At 47.6% G+C, this 17,070-nt stretch overlaps 1 protein-coding gene across 3 annotated transcripts in view; it reads left to right on the top strand.

Annotated features, from left to right (window-relative positions):
* The window catches only part of MDN1 (midasin AAA ATPase 1), a 142,041-nt gene extending 128,146 nt beyond the window's left edge, over window positions 1–13,895 (top strand). For all 3 annotated transcript variants that reach the window (XM_068149473.1, XM_068149467.1, XM_068149459.1), the window contains 7 exons: window positions 324–439; window positions 4,356–4,530; window positions 5,603–5,676; window positions 5,780–5,894; window positions 8,238–8,301; window positions 10,179–10,321; window positions 12,978–13,895. In XM_068149473.1, the coding sequence (XP_068005574.1) occupies window positions 324–439; window positions 4,356–4,530; window positions 5,603–5,676; window positions 5,780–5,894; window positions 8,238–8,301; window positions 10,179–10,321; window positions 12,978–13,166 (876 nt within the window). In that variant the 3' untranslated portion in view covers window positions 13,167–13,895. The remainder of the gene's footprint in view (window positions 1–323; window positions 440–4,355; window positions 4,531–5,602; window positions 5,677–5,779; window positions 5,895–8,237; window positions 8,302–10,178; window positions 10,322–12,977) is intronic.
* Window positions 13,896–17,070: the final 3,175 nt, after the last annotated feature.

The raw sequence follows: 17,070 nt of genomic DNA, 5'->3' as shown, positions 1-17,070 counted from the left end.
CCTTGCTATAATACACATTATCAGACAGTGGCTGTTAAAAGATTTTCTTGTATCAAGAGCAATGACAGATTTGCTTTGTGTACTCCTAGAGAAATGCTCACTGCACACTGTGTCTTTGCAGCAGCAAGAAGCATCCCAAGCTGATGGCAAGCCATCATCTTTAGAGTGCTCATAAGACACCCTCACAGTTTAGCTGATAGTTACCTACAGTGTACTTCCCCTTAGTACACTGAGATTTGTTCTCTTTCTCAGGCAGTGCTTCCCAGCTTCTTGTTTTCTTGTAATTCACCTTTCTTTCTTTCTTTCTTTCTGTGATGTTTTAGGAGAAGGAAGCAGCACAGATGTGGCAGAGGTATCTAGCACTGACGGCTCCTCTATCACAGCAGCTTTGTGAACAGCTGCGGCTCATTCTGGAACCCACTCAGGCAGCCAAATTGAAGTAAGTTGAATCTTTCTGAGACTTCCAGCTTCATGGGATCATCAAGCTTGGGAAAGACCTCAGAGATCATAAAGTCCAACCATCAACCCAACACCACAAGTCCCAAAGTGCCATGTCTACATGTTTTTTTAACACCTTCAGGGATGGTGACTCCACCACCTCCCTGGGCAGCCTACTCCAATGCCTGACCACTCTTTCAGTGAGGAAATCATTCCTCATATCCAGTCTAAACCTGGCACAACTTGAGTCCAGTTCCTTTTGTTTTATCTCTTGTTACCTGGGAGAAGAAACCAACACTCACCTCACTACAACCTTCTTTGAGGTAGTTGTAGAGAGCAATAAATGCATCTCTTAGCTTCCTCTTTAACCTCCTGTTTGTAGGGACTTTAACCTCTGTACAACTGCAGTTGTGTGTTGGTTTTCCTTTGTAGCAATTACTCCTGTTTGAAAAGCCACTCACTTTACTTTGGTATGGGAATACTAGGTTATTTATGACATGCTAATGTGATCTAGTACTCAGAACCCACCCTGAGGATGTTGCCTTTTTTTCCTATGAGGAGTGTCTGAGGCAGCTAGGGTTGCTCAGTCTAAAGGAGAGGAGGCTGAGAGGAGCCCACATTGCTCTCTACAACTGCCTGAAGGGGAGGTTGGAGCAAAGAGGGGAATGGATGCTAGGAAATACTTCTTTACTGAAGGGGTTATCAAACACTGGAAAGGTCTGCCCAGGGCAGTGGTGGAGTCACCATCCCTGGGGCTGTTCAAGCAGCATGTGGACCTGGTGCTTAGGGACATGGTTTAGTGTTGACCCTTCAGGTGGAGGGTTGGACTGGATGATCTTTGAGGTCTCTTCTAACTGGATGTATTCTGTGGTGGGTTTTTTTGGTTTGGTTTGTGTTGGTTTGGTTTCTTTTGGTCTTTCTTCTGTGCAGCAAGGGATCAACTTTGAAACAGTACTGACTCAAGTGCTGCTTTCAAAATTATTTGTTTTTAACATTGTGGTGGGTTGAAATTACCCTCCCAAAATAGAATAGAATAGAATAAACCAGGTTGGAAGAGACCCTCAAGATCATCACGTCCAACCTATCACCCAACACCACCTAATCAACTAACCCATGCAACCAAGCACCCTGTCAAGTCTCCTCCTGAACACCTCCAGTGATGGCAACTCCACCACCTCCCCGGGCAGCCCATTCCAATGGGCAATCACTCTCTCTGTGTAAAACTTCCTCCTGACCTCCAGCCTGAACTTCCCCTGGCGCAGCCTGAGACTGTGTCCTCTTGTTCTGGTGCTGGGTGCCTGGGAGAAGAGATCATCATCTGCCTGTCTACAACGTCCCTTCAGGTAGTTGTAGAGAGCAATAAGGTCACCCCTGAGTCTCCTCCTCTCCAGGCTAAGCAGCCTCAACTCCCTCAGTCTCTCCTCATAGGGCTTGTGTTCCAAGCCCCTCACTAACTTTGTTGCCCTTCTCTGGACTCGTTCCAGCAAGTCAACCTCCTTCCTAAACTGAGGGGCCCAGAACTGGACACAGGACTCGAGGTGTGGCCTAACCAGTGCAGTGTACAGGGGCAGAATGACCTCCCTGCTCCTGCTGGCCACACTGTTCTTAATGCAGGCCAGGATGCCATTGGCCCTCCTGGCTGCCTGGGCACACTGCAGGCTCATGTTCAGCCTACCATCGACCAGCACCCCCAGGTCCCTCTCTGCCTGGCTGCTCTCCAGCCACTCTGACCCCAGCCTGTAGCACTGCATGGGGTTGTTGTGGCCAATGTGCAGAACCCGGCACTTGGATGTGTTCAATCTCATGCCCTTGGACTCTGCCCATCTGTCCAGCCTGTCGAGGTCTCTCTGCAAAGCCTCTCTACCCTCCAGCAGATCAACTCCTGTCCCCATCTTGGTGTCATCAGCAAATTTACTGATGATAGACTCAATGCCCTCATCCAGATCATCAATAAAGATGTTAAAGAGGATGGGGCCCAGCACTGATCCCTGCCAGTCTAGCTCAGTGGAAGCAAATGAAGCTATAGTTACAAGCAGGCTAAAATCTGGATATATGAAATGCAATGAATATGTACAAAATGGACAATATTTACATGCATTTACAATTTAGAAACAACACAGGAGCCCCTCTGGACATAACCAAGGGGTTACCAACAGCTTCCCCCTCTTCCCCTGACAAGGGAAAAAGAAAGAGGAGAAAACTAGGGAGTAGGTTGTTAGTACTTAGCCACAACAAAGAAACACAGCCAAGGTCAGCAAGCCAGCTGAAGCAAGCAGCTAGTACCTGCTAGAGTGAAGAAAGCAAAACAAGAGAAAGTTAGTTTATGCAACTATCTCTATGTCAGTTACCAGCCCAAGGGGATTATTTAGACCTTATCATTATTTTTCTCTTGCATCCAATGGTAATTTATTTACTTCCTACTCAATGTGTGGAAAAATGTCCTAGGCATCAGTTTAAAACTGCCACAAACCTTAAGGGATTTATATTCTTTTAAAGAGATCTAGACTCATTTCAAACTGGAGGAATCCAAATTCAAGGCTGTGGCAGTTTAGGCTGGGTGCCTCCTGCTGCTGCCACACAAGCTACACCTCCAATGCCCTGAGTGTCCAGCCCAGTAGGTGGACACAGGAAATAGCATAATTCATTCCCATAATATCCTGCTCCCTGTAAATCCATCTGCATCTCTCACTTTCTCTTTCTTCCCTCACTGCTCCCGTGGGAGATGCTCCCTATCTGGTAATGCAAGGGGAGTTATCTCAAGCCCTCTTGGGCCTGGCTAGGCCTAATGCCAGGAGTAGGAAGAAGGACAATCTCAGATCTGGCCAGCTGAGATTAGTCTAACAGTGGAGGGGGGGAAGAGCGAGCCCTGGGGGTTTTGGGTGTACCCTCAGGTAGGGAGAAGGGGAATGCTGGGATGCTTCTGGGTGTGCTGTAAGTGGCTCTGTGTGCTTTGGGATCTCTTTTGTCACTGTGCTTGTAGCTCTCTGTAAAACACTCACTGCTTTTCCATTTAAACTTTGCATCCCTTCTGCAATCCGCTTGTTTGAGTCTCATTTTTCTGCCCCTGTGAGAGGCAAGAGAGGATCTGCTTGGCCTCAACCTGGGACAAAGGTCTGACTTCCATCCCAGGCATCTGGATTTAAGAACTCCCCTTTAAAACACTGGGTATCAATCCTGCATTGAGAGTGTGGCTATGTGAATATCAGAACTACCACTTTGGGTTTCATTCTGCCCCTGTACACTGCACTGGTAAGGCCGCATCTCGAGTCCTGTGTCCAGTTCTGGGCCCCTCAGTTTAGGAAGGAGGTTGACTTGCTGGAACGAGTCCAGAGAAGGGCAACGAAGTTGGTGAGGGGTTTGGAACACAAGCCCTATGAGGAGAGACTGAGGGAGCTGGGGTTGCTTAGCCTGGAGAAGAGGAGACTCAGGGGTGACCTTATTGCTGTCTACAACTACCTGAAGGGAGGTTGTAGACAGGCAGAGGTTGGTCTCTTCTCCCAGGCAGCCAGCACCAGAACAAGAGGACACAGTCTCAGGCTGTGCCAGGGGAGGTTTAGGTTGGATGTTAGGAAGAAGTTCTATACAGAGAGAGTGATTGCCCATTGGAATGGGCTGCCTGGGGAGGTGGTGGAGTTGCCGTCACTGGAGGTGTTCAGGAGGAGACTTGATGGGGTGCTTGGTGCCATGGGTTAGCTGTTTGGGTGGGTTGGATTGGTTGATGGGTTGGACGCGATGATCTTGAAGGTCTCTTCCAACCTGGTTTGGTTTATTCTAAATAAAGACTGAAAGTTTGTTCTAAATAAGCTTTTGTGAAATGTATTACACTTTGGTGCATATGCTGCATAGGCCAGCACTTGGAGGATGACATATTTGCTGATAATCCCTGTCACTGTGTGATGTCTCTTTTTGCCTTTCAGAGGAGACTACAGAACAGGGAAGAGACTGAACATGCGCAAAGTGATTCCATACATTGCCAGCCAGTTCCGCAAGGATAAGATCTGGCTGCGAAGGACCAAGCCCAGCAAACGGCAGTACCAGATCTGCCTGGCTATTGATGATTCCTCCAGTATGATAGACAATCACTCTAAACAGGTAAAATGAAATCTTGGAAGAAGCATGAAGGAGGTACCTGTTGTTCATGAGTATGTCAGCTGCTAACTTGTGTCATACAGAGCTGGTGGCTGTCGGAAGCTTGAGTAGTGATTCTGGAGCAGCTATTTTCTCCTGGTCAGCGTTCTTGAACTCTTGTCATGCCTAAGAGATTCATGACTAAAAGATCAGTGGAAGTTTAGCTGGAAGGAGGAGATCTTACATTTTTTAGCCCTGTATATATCCACTGGGAAATTACTTGTTTATAGCTACAGAGGGCTGAAACTTACTAGCTATGCCATTCTTTGGAAGTATTATTTCATCAGGAAGTCATCCAGGTTGAAAAAGACCTCTAAGACCATAGCACCCTTGTAGGTGTTTTACTTATTAAGATCCCTTATTTCCTTCTAAGTAGTTATTTTAGTGTTTATTTCCTTAGCCTGACTAGAGTGGTATCTCCAAATCAGTCAGTGGAACTGGTGTGTCTGTATTGCAGCAACTACTTTAGCACAGACTGAGGGAGTTGGGGCTGTTCAGTCTGCAGAAGAGAAGGCTCCAAGGTGACCTAATTGTGGCCTTCCAGTATCTGAAAGGGGCCTACAGGAAGGCTGGGGAGGGACTTCTCAGGATCTCAGGTAGTGATAGGACTAGGGGGAATGGAATGAAGCTGGAGGTGGGGAGATTCAGGCTGGATGTGAGGAGGAAGTTCTTCCCCATGAGAGTGGTGAAGCCCTGGAATGGGTTATCCAGGGAGGTGGTTGGGGCCTGGTCCCTGGAGGTGTTTAAGGCCAGGCTGGATGAGGCTCTGGCCAGCCTGATGTAGTGTGGGGTGTCCCTGCCCATGGCAGGGGGGTTGGAACTAGATGATCCTTGTGGTCCCTTCCAACCCTGACTGATACTATGATATTATGATACTTCGAATACATACAGCAGGGGAAAAAATAGGAAGGTTCTTTGTTTATTTTAGGAGATGATAAATAACAATTTGAGTGACATTCTTCATGTTTAATACTATACTGAGGTGTGAGTAAAACCTGGAATCTCCTGGTATTCATGTAACTTTGTCCTTCAACAGCTTGCATATGAATCCCTGGCAGTGATTGGAAATGCACTGACTCTTCTGGAAGTGGGGCAAATTGCTGTATGCAGGTGAGCTCATTAGAAATCTTGGCTTCTCTGCAAGAGTTCAGAGCAGAATGTAACTACCACTTTCACCCTGTAATTGTTTTGTGCTCTTGTTTTACTTCTAAAGCTTTGGAGAGACCGTGCAGCTGCTGCACCCGTTCCACGAGCAGTTCAGTGACCAGTCAGGGACACGGATATTGCGTCTTTGCAAATTCCAGCAGAAGAAAACAAAAATAGCCCAGGTATGCAGGAATCCCTCCAGGGCAATAAGGTTGCAACCCCCTTCCAGACTACCAGCAGCCTCGTGGTTTCATGATCCCTTTGTAATGTTTAATGGTTGTTTATATTTGAGAGTGTGATAGCTGGTTAGTCAACGAAGAGACGGAATGGTCACAATTTGGTAATGGGAAGAGTGTTCATTAACTTGGTTCTGATGGATGCTGCTTCTAAGCATTCATCTGTCTCTATCTGCACTGAGTTTCAAACAGCATTTTCACAGAATCAGAGGATGTTAGGGGTTGGAAGGGACCTCAAAAGGTCATCCAGCCCAACCCACCTGCCAGCACAGGATCACCTATACCAGATCACACAGGAATGCATCCAGACAGGTTTTGAAGATCTCCAGAGAGGGAGACTCCACAACCCCCCTGGGCAGCCTGTTCCAGTGTTCTGTCACCCTCAGAGTGAAAAAAAATTTCATCATATTTACATGGAACTTCCTATGCTTTAATTTCCACCCATTGCCTCTTGTCCTCTCATTGGGCATCACCCAGCGGAGCCTGGCTCCATCCTCTTGGCACTCAGCCTTTCCATATATATAAACATAAATGAGGTCACCCCTTAGTCTCCTCCTCTCCAAGCAAAAGAGCCCCAGCTCCCTCAGTCTCTCCTCATAAGGAAGATGTTCCACTCCCTTCATCATTTTGTGGCTCTGCACTGGACTCTTTCAAGCAGTTCCTTGAAGTCCTTCTTGAACCGAGGGGCTCAGAACTGGACACAGTATTCCAGATGTGGCCTCACCAGGGCAGAGCAGAGGAGAAGGATAATCTCACTCGACCTACTAACCACACCCCATCTAATACACCCCAGAATGGCAGTGGCCTCCTTGACCACAAGAGCACATTGCTGACTCATGGTCAACCTTCCACCCACTAGGAACCGCAAGTGCTTTTCCTTTTCACTGCTCTCCAGCAGGTCAGTCCCCAGCCTCTGCTGATACATGGGCACTACATTTTCTGTACTAATACCTCCTGGACAGATGCACATTTTTCTTCTTTTAGGAAGGTTTTTGCAGTCTTGTCTATCAAGATTTTAATAAGATCATCCATTAACATTGAATGAGAAAGGAGGAGACAAATGGTGCTAATCTTATAAATGCTGAAATTAGGAGGACTTGAGAGGGTGATGTCCTTAATTGGAATGGGAAATATGTAACCAGATACTTGTGTTGAAAACTGAAGCCAAAGGAGTTCAACCTAGAACTAGGAGAGAGATTTCTTTTAATGATGCCATTAATCACTTGATCAATTTGAGGATGTTTTCATGGCTTTGTTAGCACTGGGAAGTTTTTAAATCCAGATAGAATAGAATAGAATAGAATAGAATAGAATAGAATAGAATAGAATAGAATAGAATAGAATAGAATAGAATAGAATAGAATAGACCAGGTTGGAAGAGACCTTCAAGATCATCACGTCCAACCTATCATCCAACACCACCTAATCAACTAAACCATGGCACCAAGCACCCTGTCAAGTCTCCTCCTGAACACCTCCAGTGATGGTGACTCCACCACCTCCCCAGGCAGCCCATTCCAATGGGCAATCACTCTCTCTGTGTAAAACTTCCTCCTGACCTCCAGCCTAAAACTCCCCTGGCGCAGCCTGAGACTGTGTCCTCTTGTTCTGGTACTGGCTGCCTGGGAGAACCTCTGCCTGCTACAACCTCCCTTCAGGTAGTTGTAGAGAGCAAGAGGGTGACCCCTGAGTCTCCTCCTCTCCAGGCTAAGCAACCCCAGCTCCCTCAGCCTCTCCTCATAGGGCTTGTGTTCCAAATCCCTCACCAACTTTGTTGCCCTTCTCTGGACTCGTTCCAGCAAGTCAACCTCCTTCCTAAACTGAGGGGCCCAGAACTGGACACAGGACTCGAGGTGTGGCCAAACCAGTGCAGTGTACAGGGGCAGAATGACCTCCCTGCTCCTGCTGGCCACACTGTTCCTGATGCAGGCCAGGATGCCATTGGCCCTCCTGGATGCCTGGGCACACTGCAGGCTCATATTCAGCCTGCCATCAACCACCACCCCCAGGTTCCTCTCTGCCTGGCCGCTCTTCAGCCACTCTGATCCTAGCCTGTAGCACTGCATGGGGTTGCTGTGGCTGATTGAAGGCTTTCCTGAAGATTCTCTACTTCAAAACTAGTTACTAAAGTAGAAAGCATACAGGAAAATGCCACGGACTGTGTCTGAGCTGGTGGTCACCCTAAACTGTGGTGGCATTTGAAACACAGAGATGTGCTCTTTAAAGATGTTAGCATGAAGCTTATGATTTTATGATGGGATAACTTAATCTTGTTTGTTTCCTCTGCAGTTTCTGGAATCATCAGCAAACATGTTTGCTGCAGCACAGCACCTGTCTCAGAATATTAACCCAGGTGAGCTCTTCTTTCTTTCTTTGTTTTGGAGGGGTTGGGAGTCAGGGTGTTTGGGTTGCATTGTTTTTGTTGTTGTTTGTTGGTTGGTTTTGTTTGGCTTTTGTTGTTGGGTTTTGGTTTGTGGGGGCTTTGTTGTTGTTTGTTTGGGGTCGTTTGTGGGTCGTTTGCTTTGTTGTTGTTTTCCTTTGTTACTGTGCTGCTTGCTGTGGCAGCAGAATGCTCACTAGAGTCCTGAAGCAGTATCCTGCCAGAAGGACTCCTAGCACTGAGGCATCACTTGCACTGGGGCTCTGGGTTTTACTCTGTCAACAGAAATGTTTGGTTGAAATTTAGGTCAAAACCCCAAAGGACACCTCCTTTATACTTGTCAGTAATGCACTGAGATTGTGTTTAAGGCTTTTCAAAAAGGCATCCCTTTCCTGCCTTCCCTTTAGGCCACGTTTCCAGGTCCTTTTTAAGTCCTATGCACTGCCAGCTTTAGAGGATTGTCAGCTTCCTAGTGACCCTCACTCCCTAGGGATTTCTGCTCTGTCTTGAGAGGTTGATCTCTGTAGGTATCCAGAAGCAGGCACTTCTGAGGGCGATAAGTGTTTGCCTCTTGTGTGACTTCCACCGTGGTGCAAGTTTAGGGCATGAGCTGCTTGGATTCCCCAGAGAATTTGGAAGCCTTGTTACCTGATGGCTGATCATAGTTAGCCCAAAAGGCTGCTTTGTGCCAGCTAAAAGCTTGTTATGGTGGCCCCCACATTTTGAACAAGTTCTTGTGAAAGTACTCCAAGAGATGGACATTCTGGATTTAGAATCAGGCCATAGCTGCTTTGCCACAGGGTGGCCATGCTGTTGGGATATCCTGAGGAGGAGCAGCATCCAGTCAGCTCCCTAGAATCAGAGAGGGCTAGCAAGAGAAAAGGCAGTAGGATACATCAGCCCTGTTTGTAAAAAGACCATTTGGGGCCTGTCTGCAGAAGAGGAGGAAGTGTGCTGCCTCCCTCCCTAGCCATTATGCTGCAAGGGGAACAGGAGAGAGGAGCTTGCCTTCCTGACTGTAATTACTTTGGCTTCCCTTGGAATTTAAAGGAAAGATGGATACATAACTTGACTTAGAAGTTTCTTTAGAGGAATATCTCTCTGACTCTGGGGACAACTTGGGTCAAGTAACATGTCTCCAGAAAGTGGGTGGTGCTGAGGAACCCAGCATCTATGCTGTGTATGTTTCAGGAGGTTTACTTCAGACTAGTTCCTCTGGTCCTAAGGGCTGAATGTCCTGTAGTGGTTGGACTGCCCTGACTGTGCCTCTGGAGTCTATCTTCTGGTTTAGTTTCCTCAAAACAACCCATTTTGGGTGGCCCAAGACTGTTGTCTGATAGAAGCCAAGCCTGGTGAAGTGGGACTAGTCTTGGTCCTAGGCGATAGGCTAATGCATCCGTAGGGACTTGCTCCTAGAGGAATAGATTTGGACTCTCATTGCAGCAGATGCTGCTCTACTGAAGTAGTGACCTAGTGTCTGGACTCTTATAATTCAGCCAACATTCAAGCCCTAGGCCCTTATCAGACATGAAAGACAAGACCATGACTAAGTTTGTTAGGTATTTTCCAAGCCTTTCATCCTTGATTATGGTACTGATGGACTGGGGCTTTTTCCTCCTAGTTATTCTCAGTGGATTCACACAGTGGAAAGAACTTTTCATTCTTGACCCACTCACAACTGCAGCTTGATGTTAAGTCACAGAATTCTGTGTGATAGACTTAATTTCTTTAGGAATACTCTTGAGGGTTTTTTCCATGATCCTCAGAGGACTAACAGCAAAACCAATCTGTTTGCCCTTTTCAATGGATTGCTCTAACTTACTGGAATTTAAAATGTTCTTTGTGCTCAGAAACAGCACAGCTGCTCTTGATTGTATCTGATGGAAGAGGCCTCTTCTTGGAAGGCAAGGAACGAGTGACAGCAGCAGTTCAAGCAGCTCAGAATGCCAATATCTTTGTTATTTTTGTAGTGCTGGACAATCCTAATTCCCGGGTGAGTAAGTAACAAGGGAGAAGTGTTCAAGTGCAATGAATGAGAAACACACAAACCACCTTCTTGTTCTCCCATCTTTTGCAGAGGTCAAAGATGTTTAGCCCAATTTCAGCTTTGCACAATGCCTGTCAGATCTGTGGTTTCTCCCTGCTGTGATACTTACCTGCTTTTGTATTTAAAAAATACTGTGCCATAGAAGAAGCATAGAAGCATAGAAGAACAGCCAGGCAGAGAGGGACCTGGGGGTGCTGGTTGATGGTAGGCTGAACATGAGCCTGCAGTGTGCCCAGGCATCCAAGAGGGCCAATGGCATCCTGGCCTGCATCAGGAACAGTGTGGCCAGCAGGAGCAGGGAGGTCATTGTGCCCCTGTACACTGCACTGGTTAGGCCACACCTTGAGTCCTGTGTCCAGTTCTGGGCCCCTCAGTTTAGGAAGGAGGTTGACTTGCTGGAATGAGTCCAGAGAAGGGCAACAAAGTTGGTGAGGGGTTTGGAACACAAGCCCTATGAGGAGAGGCTGAGGGAGCTGGGGTTGCTTAGCCTGGAGAAGAGGAGACTCAGGGGTGACCTTATCACTCTCTACAACTACCTGAAGGGAGGTTGTAGACAGGCAGAGGTTGGTCTCTTCTCCCAGGCAGCCAGTACCAGAACAAGAGGACACAGTCTCAGGCTGCGCCAGGGGAGGTTCAGGTTGGATGTTAGGAAGAAGTTCTATACAGAGAGAGTGATTGCCCATTGGAATGGGCTGCCCGGGGAGGTGGTGGAGTCGCCGTCATTGGAGGTGTTCAGGAGGAGACTTGATGGGGTGCTTGGTGCCATGGGTTAGTTGTTTAGGTGGGTTGGATTGGTTGATGGGTTGGACACAATGATCTTGAAGGTCTTTTCCAACCTGGTTTGGTTTATTCTAAATAAAGGTTTATTCTAAATAAAGGGCTAAGTAAAACCTCTTCTTTTCAGCTATAATGGTTCCAGGATTTGGCCACCAGAGAAGCAGCAGGCATATTGACAGATTCAGAGTTTGGGAAATGCTTTGTTCATCTCAATTTTGATTGGAGTGAATAATTTCTCACAGCAGTCTCCATCTCATACAATCATAGAATCAGTAAGGTTAGAAAAGACCTCAAAGATCATCAAGTCCAGCCTGTCACCGTACACCTCATGGCTACTAAACCATGGCACCAAGTGCCACATCCAATCCCTTTTTGAACACCTCCAGGGATGGTGACTCCCTGGGCAGCACATTCCAAAGGCCAACAACTCTTTCTGTGAAGAACTTTCTCCTCACCTTGAGCCTAAACTTCCCCTGGCACAGTTTGAGACTGTGTCCTCTTGTTCTGGTGCTGGTTGCCTGCGAGAAGAGGCCAACCCTCACCTGGCTACAACCTCCTTTCAGGTAGTTGTAGAGAGCCTCCTCTTCTGCAGGCTAAACAATCCCAGCTCCCTCAGCCTCTCCTGACAGGGCTTGTTCTTGAGGCCTCTCCCCAGCCTCACTGCCCTTCTCTGGACAGGTCCAAGAGTCTCAATGTCCTTCTTAAGTTGAGGGGCCCAGAACTGTACACAGTATTCAAGGTGTAGCCTAACCAGTGCAGAGTACAGGGACCAATGACTTCCCTGCTTCTGCTGGCCACACTATTTCTGATGCAGGCCAGGATGCCATTGGCCTTCTTGGCCACATGGGCACACTGCTGGCTCATGATACAGCATCTGGAGCCCGTAAGAGATGAAACACTGGACAGAAAGGAGTATAGGAGAGTTATTTAGTGCCTGAACTGGGGAAACTGGGTATCACATTTGGTAGCTGTGAAAGAAAAGTACAATTTCCCTGGTGTAGAAGCTGAAATAACCAGGAGCTTTTAGGAGACTCGGTAGTGCAGTGAGTGAGCATAACTTAATAAACCTCGCCTTGGACTGCGAGGTGATGACGTCCTTCCTATTTTATTCCTGTACCTTCATTTTTGCACACAAAACTCATCTGCTGTATTCATTGTTGAAACAATTCATAACTCTCTTGCTGACAAAGTTTTATAAGGTTCTGATGTAACTTAGCTTTGATGTTAAGTGAAAAATCTGAGCAGTGAAATGCCTTTTTTGTTTTGTTGTTTTATAAGTTTGATTAATTTCCTGAGCAGTTACACTGAACACCTAAGAAGTTTCTTTACCAAGGAGGCAGATGTGGAGTTTAATCTGATTTTTCTCTTTGTGGTATTTGTTGAAGTGCTGTAACACTTAGTACAGAACCTCTCTGTATTAGATCAGTGCACAAATGGAAGTTGAACTCCTAGCCCTAAGGAGCTTACAGATGACTGTGCTGGGAAGGCATCAAATGTAGAAAATAACTGGTAACAGTAAACTCAAATCATGGAAGACTGAAGACAAACTGGGTTGATTCATAGAACTTGCTACAGCAGAAGCTTAAGCTGAGTCTCTTCTAGCCTGTAATTTGTTGATTAGAGATCTTTTATCCAAAAGAAAAGCTTTGTGTTCAGCATTTGATGAACCATTGAGCACTCAGGACTTAAAACTCTCTGACTTTGAATTTAACAGAGGAGGAATTAAGTGTGTTTGAAAAATTGTATCAGTGATATATATCAAAGGCCTAAAAAAGATGCAGGTGGCGTAGTAGTTACAAGTATTTCTTGTTGTTTTGTTTTCCAGGATTCTATTTTGGACATTAAAGTACCTATATTCAAAGGACCTGGGGAATTGCCTGAAATCAGATCTTACATGGAAGAATTCCCATTCCCATTCTACATGATCCTTAGGGACGTGAACGCGCTTCCAGAAACCCTGAGCGATGCCCTCCGGCAGTGGTTTGAACTGGTGACTGCCTCAGACGCTTTGTAGACTTTGCAGACACAGTCAGTACTGGATTGCTGCTGAAGTACACACAGGGCATTGCCTTAGGGAGTTCAGCCAGGGGAGAGCTGCCCTCTGGCACTCAGACTGCATAAGAGCAGAAGGGTTCTAAGGTGCACTCTCCCACGATTGTCAGAGGAGAATTATGCAATGGCGACACTCTGTTGTCCTCTCCCTTTGCCTGCTCCCACAAGTATCAAAACTTGCTTCATCCTCTCTTGTAATAACTTATTATTTAAAATAACAAACCCATGTCTTTGTAATGTTCACAGGGGTGAAACTGTTCCTGCCACTGTCAATTGCAGTAAGAGAAATCAGTCTTGCTTCTGGGAAGGCATTTCTGCCTCAGAAGAAATCACTTCAGGTGTTTTGCAGAAAAGCATTCCTTGACTTCACCCATGTGGCTGGTGGAGCAGGGGTAAGCAGAGAGTCTTAACCCCCAAAAATCAGTGTTTGAATACTTGAAACTCTCCTGCATTTCAATACATCCTATTTAATTATTGCTGACCTTTGTCCTGACAAATCAACAGGGAGTTCCATGAGTAATGCCACAGGATTGTCCCTGTACTATCAGTTTACACTGTGAAGTTTGTCCCTCTGTCCAAGGCAGACGCTGAGGCTGGTTCATCAATCCAGTGCCCTAGAGCACAGACATGATTTTTCATTGCAGAAGCTATGCATCTTATACTGTCTGTACTAATAAAAAGAGGTACCACTGTTTGTATTTATAATGCCTCTTCTTTCAGGTCAGCAGAGCTGGGGTACATCAGCCACCCTGGCTGCACAGATATGCTGTGCATTCTCTAGCAGTGCACAAATGGGAATTTCCATAGGAAATTGGAGCCAGCAGTGTGCCCAGGTGGCCAAGAAGGCCAATGGCATCCTGGCCTGCATCAAGAATAGTGTGGCCAGCAGGAGCAGGGAGGTCATTGTGCTCCTGTACTCTGCATTGGTTAGGCCACACCTTGAGTACTGTGTCCAGTTCTGGGCCTCTCAGTTTAAGAAGGACATCGAAACACTTGAATGTGTCCAGAGAAGGGCAACAAGGCTGGGGAGAGGCCTTGAGCACAAGCCCTGTGAGGAGAGGCTGAGGGAGCTGGGATTGTTTAGCCTGGAGAAGAGGAGGCTCAGGGGTGACCTCATTGCCCTCTACAACTACCTGAAAGGTGGTTGTAGCCAGGAAGGGGTTGGTCTCTTCTCCCAGGCAACCAGCACCAGAACAAGGGGACACAGTCTCAAGCTGTGCCAGGGGAGGTTTAGACTTGAGGTGAGGAGAAAGTTCTTCACAGAGAGAGTCATTCGTCATTGGAATGTGCTGCCCAGGGAGGTGGTGGAGTCACCATCCCTGGAGGTGTTCAAGGGGGGATTGGACGTGGCACTTGGTGCCATGGTCTAGTCATGAGGTCTGTGGTGACAGGTTGGACTCGATGATCTTTGAGGTCTCTTCCAGCCTTGGTGATACTGTGATACTGTGAAAATAGGCTGTGGTTTATGGCACTTCAGCAGCCAGCCTCCTTTTATGAGAACATGCCAGCACAGAGTTCTGATTAGTGCTTCAGTCTTTTGACTGCTCCAGTGAAAATCTGAGGGGAAGCTTTGTTTAAATGCCCTTGGGATAGACTCTTTAAAATAAAGATTTTTCTTTGCATACAAGACTCAAAGGGGTCCTAGAATATGTGTGGTGCTGGAGTCAAACAGAAAATGGCTGGAAATGTGTCTTCTTGATGATGTTGTTCTCTTTGGCTTCAAGATAGAAAACCTTACTGGAAGTATTGCTGTGGCTGTTCTGAGGTGCAGCAGTGGCAAGGCTCAGAGATGTAGATTTAGATTGGATGTTAGGAAGAACTTTACAATGAGGCTGGTTGAGCACTGGAACAGGTTGCCCAGAGGTGCTTGAGGCCACATCCCTGGAGATATTCAGTGTGAGGCTCGACAGAGCTCTGGACAACCTGATCCAGTTGAGGCTGTCCCTGCTTACTGCAGGGGGCTTGGACTGGATTACCTTTAGAGGTCTCTTCCAGCCCAGGTGGTTCTATGTACAACAAAGCTGGGAAGGGACTGTTCACAAGGGTTTGTAGTGATGGGATGAGAGGGAATTGAGTGAAGCTTGAGGAGGGCAGATTTAGATTCTGGAGACTGGGAAGAAATTCTTCACAGTGAGGGTGCTGAGGCACTGGGACAGGTTCTCCAGGGAGGTGGTGGATGTTCCCTGTATTCAAGGCCAGGTTGGATGAGGTCTTGAGCAACCTGGTCTAGTGGAAGGTGTCCCTGCCAATGCCAGTGGGGTTGGGTAGAACTAGATGATCTTCAAGGTCCCTTCCCACCCAAACCATTCTGTGAATCTATGTGAACTGGCCGAGCCAGGCTGTTTGTCATACTTGAGCAGCTTTGCTCCACCTAATTCATGATCAATGAATTTCAGAGCTGCACCAGGACAACCCCATCTCATCAGAAATTATATGTCAGGTGTACTGTGTCCAGTTCTGGAGCCCCTATTACAAGAGGGATGTGGAGGTGCTGGAAGGTGTCCAGAGAAGGGCCACAAGGATGATCAGAGGGCTGGAGCACCTCTCCTGTGAGGACAGACTGAAGGAATTGGGGCTGTTCAGTCTGCAGAAGAGAAGGCTCTGAGGTGACCTAATTGTGGCCTTCCAGTATCTGAAGGGGGCCTACAGGAAGGCTGGGGAAGGACTTGTCAGGATCTCAGGTAGTGATAGGACTAGGGGGAATGGAATGAAGCTGGAGGTGGGGAGATTCAGGCTGGATGTGAGGAGGAGGTTCTTCACCGTGAGAGTGGTGAAGCCCTGGAATGGGTTGTCCAGGGAGGTGGTTGAGGCCCTGTCCCTGGAGGTGTTTAAGCCCAGGCTGGATGAGGCTCTGTCCAGCCTGATGTAGTGTGGGGTGTCCCTGCCCATGGCAGGGGGGTTGGAACTAGATGATCCTTGTGGTCCCTTCCAACCCTGACTGATACTATGACACTATGATACTATATGCTGTCTTTGCAAGGTTCTCCAGACCTCTCCTACAGCTATACAAATGCCTGCACGCTTTGGGGATGTAACTGTGGAATGGGGTGGGCTTAGTTCATTAGGTAGCTGTCCACGATGCACTTGCATTTCAGACAGGGGCAGGGTGTTTGGAAACCTGGGAGAAAATATTGTAGACACTAAAACTTGAGTGCAGGGACACACTTCCCTGTGCAAACCCTATTTTGTTGCAGGGCTGTTGTTACAGCCCGAGACAATTTCAGGGGCAATGCTTCCTGCACAAGTGTCTAATCCAAGTCTTTTCTCTGTAATTACTCAAGAGCTTGCACTGTGTTTGGCACAGGCAGAGGCTGAGTAAGTCACACAGTCACGGAGGCCATCAGTTAACTTGTTTTTTCCTCCACAGGTCAGTCTTTTAGCTGTTTGGGTTTGACATTTAGCACATTGCTGCTGGCAGCACAAGGCACCGAAGGCTTCTCGAGCACCAAGGATGTGTCTGGACAGAGCTGCAGCTTCTTACAGACACAAGAGGCAGCTCAGTGTCCTAGGACTCATCAGGCTCTTTCAGGATCTTACTGCAGTGTTTCGTTTTGATCCCCCAGTTAAATAGGCTTCTGGCTCCGTCAGTCTTCAAAGCCTTGCACCAGCGCTCCCCTGCGATGCAGGAGTATTGCTGCCGGGGGGCTTGGTCTGGGGCTGGAGGCTGGTTGAAGGGCTGGAATTAAAAATGCACACCTCGGCCGCTCCCCCCTCCCCTCACCCCCCAGTCTGCCTCCGCTTCCTCTGCTGCCAGCTCTGGCTTCGCGCACAGCACCGCCTGGGGCTCGGCGCCCCACGAGCAGGCACAGCCCCTCGGGCCTGGCTGTGGGGCACATCACCCCCTTAGCTCGCAGCAGGGCGGCCGC

Source organism: Melanerpes formicivorus, unplaced genomic scaffold (assembly GCF_026170545.1).
Source record: "Melanerpes formicivorus ecotype bairdi unplaced genomic scaffold, bMelFor1.0.p_v2 SCAF_2, whole genome shotgun sequence".
NCBI classification, from domain to species: domain Eukaryota; kingdom Metazoa; phylum Chordata; class Aves; order Piciformes; family Picidae; genus Melanerpes; species Melanerpes formicivorus.
The sequence above is the reverse complement of the archived record's forward strand: the minus strand, read 5'-3'. Positions and strand labels throughout refer to the sequence as shown.